The sequence below is a fragment of the Bos taurus genome, chromosome 5 (assembly GCF_002263795.3).
Source record: "Bos taurus isolate L1 Dominette 01449 registration number 42190680 breed Hereford chromosome 5, ARS-UCD2.0, whole genome shotgun sequence".
Classification (NCBI taxonomy): Eukaryota; Metazoa; Chordata; class Mammalia; order Artiodactyla; family Bovidae; genus Bos; species Bos taurus.
Window position 1 is genome coordinate 59,136,757 of NC_037332.1, and position 2,458 is coordinate 59,139,214.

Sequence of the window (2,458 nt, forward strand, 5' to 3'; positions counted from 1 at the left end):
AAAATAAAAAATAAAACACTTGTTCAAACAAAAAATAAGAATATACAGTAAAGTTCATTTTTAGAAAGCAGTCAGCACATGATAACATCATTGATGAGAAGAGATATTTCTAGTCAGAGGTAGAATTTAATCTTCTGCATGGAAGAAAGCAGTTTACTATTAAAGAATAAAATTATCTACTCAGAAAGAAAAAAAAATGCAGAGATTCATAAGGTTGAGTAAACCCAATGTGAAACGAATCAATGAGCAGAGAAATGTCATAGCTATGAACTGCTGAATTGAAAACTGTTTTCAATTCCTTCATTCATACTTCAACAACATCTTACTGATATCTACATTTTTGCTCATTGTTTTGAAAATAACAAAACCTGTGAAGCACATCTTTGAGAGCTTCTTTCACCTGCTGGTTCCTTAAGGTGTAAATGAAGGGGTTTAGTAAAGGACCAACAGAGGTGCTGAGCACAGCTACAACTTTAGTTAAAGTCACACTTTTCTTAGCTGATGATTTCATATATGTAAAAATACAACTCCCATAAGTGATAGACCCAACAACCATGTGTGAGTAACAGGTGGAAAAGGCTTTTGTTGGTACTTGAACAGAAGGGAATTTTAGAATGAGTTTTTAAGATGTATGTGTAGGAGAGGACCACCAACAACAGAGTGACTATAAGTGTCACCACAACTAAGACAAAAGCCATCAATTCTGGGATATGTGTGTCTGTGTCAGAGAGCTGAAGGATAGGGGAAGTGTCACAGAGGAACTGGTCAATTATTTTGGAAGCATAGAAACCCAGCTTAAGTTCTAAGACCAAAGGAGGAAATATAATTAGGAAGCCAGTTATCCAAGAGCTGAGTATAAACTGATGGCACACTTTTCTATTCATAATGATTGGGTAATACAATGGCTTACAGATGGCAGCATAGCAGTCATAGGATATGGCAGCCAAAAGATAAAATTCTGTAGCTCCTAATAGAAGAAAAAATAACAATTGTGTTACACAGCCACTGTAAGAAATAGTTTTGTCTCCAGTCAAAAGGCTGATCAAGAATTTTGGAATGCAGGCAGTTGTGAATGAAATCTCCAAGAAAGAGAAATTTCGAAGGAAGAAATACATTGGAGTCCTGAGACAGAGATCCAGAAAGGTGAGGAGGATAATGATTAAATTCCCCCTTACACTCAGGATGTAGTTGAAAAATAGAAACAGGAAAATCACAATTTGCAATTGTGGGTCATCTGTCAGTCCTAGGAGTAGGAAGTCTATTTCCACTGAATGGTTCTTCATTTCCCCCCTCTTATCAAAGCTAAAGGAAACAAAAACTAAGTTACAAGTTAGAAAAGAGTTTTCTTCATTCTCAGCCATAGAATGTTCCATATTCAGAAACATACCTCTGTGCAAATATTTTCTCAAGTCTACTTTGATTCCATCAAAATGAATATGTTGGTCAATGTCAATCACTTATATAAATATGAGATTTTCTCCTTGACAGAAGTCCTACTTACCATTAATAGAAGACTAAATTATTTGAAATTTTTCTCTGCAATTCAGTGTCAATCATTGAGCCACCTTTGAAAGACCTTATCCTAACATATTATTTATATGTTCATATTTTCTGTTTTCTGAATCTAGAAAATATCTCATCATTTTTATATCTTTTATCCATTTCTATTTCTTTCTTATGTATTTTGTTATTAACTTCTTTCAGTTATTTTCTAAACAGTCTTCCCTATTGGGTCACAAGTAAAGAATCCACCTACCAATGCAGGAGACTCAAGAGACACTGGTTTGATCCCTGGGTGGGGACGATCCCCTGGAGGATGAAATGGCAACTCACTCCAGTATTCTTGCTAGGAAAATCTCATGGACAGAGGACCCTTGCGGGTTACAGCCCATGGGGTCGCAGAGACTCAGACATGACTGAGCACAGAGAGTGCATTTTCTTTACCTCCATTTGCTTGTCTCTCCATATACTTTATTAACAGGGCTTCCTTGGTGACTCAGCCCATAAAGAATCTGCCTGCAACAGAGGAGACCTGGGTTCCATCCCTGGGTCAGGAAGATCCCCAGGAGAAGGGAATGGAGACTCACTCCAGTATTCTTGCCTGGGAAATTCCATAGACAGAGGAACATGGCCGACTACACTCCAGGGGATACCAAACAGTCGGACACGAGTGAGTGACTAACACTCTAAATTCCGCATGAGAAAATTCTCAGTCATTAACAATCTCTTAAATCTATATGACTAAGGAAAAAATACAGAAAAACTAAAATTAGTATTTCTATATTTTAATCTTGCTTTTATTTTATTCAGTTTATAATAAACTTATATTACTTTCCTTAATAGTCTGCAGGTACATTAAGAAGCCTTATATATTCATTTGTATATAAAATGCTTTTTAAGTACAATTTTTCTCACTGACTGGTGCTACAGCAGTATTTCATGTGTGTGTGCGTATGTG

At 36.3% G+C, this 2,458-nt stretch overlaps 1 protein-coding gene across 1 annotated transcript; it reads right to left on the bottom strand.

Annotated features, from left to right (window-relative positions):
* Nucleotides 1–322: 322 nt before the first annotated feature.
* On the bottom strand, nucleotides 323–1,514 carry LOC788274 (olfactory receptor 6C6). The gene is given in 2 exon segments (XM_059887289.1): nucleotides 323–616; nucleotides 618–1,514. Coding segments are annotated over 2 exon segments (1,062 nt in total). The 5' UTR covers nucleotides 1,386–1,514.
* Nucleotides 1,515–2,458: the final 944 nt, after the last annotated feature.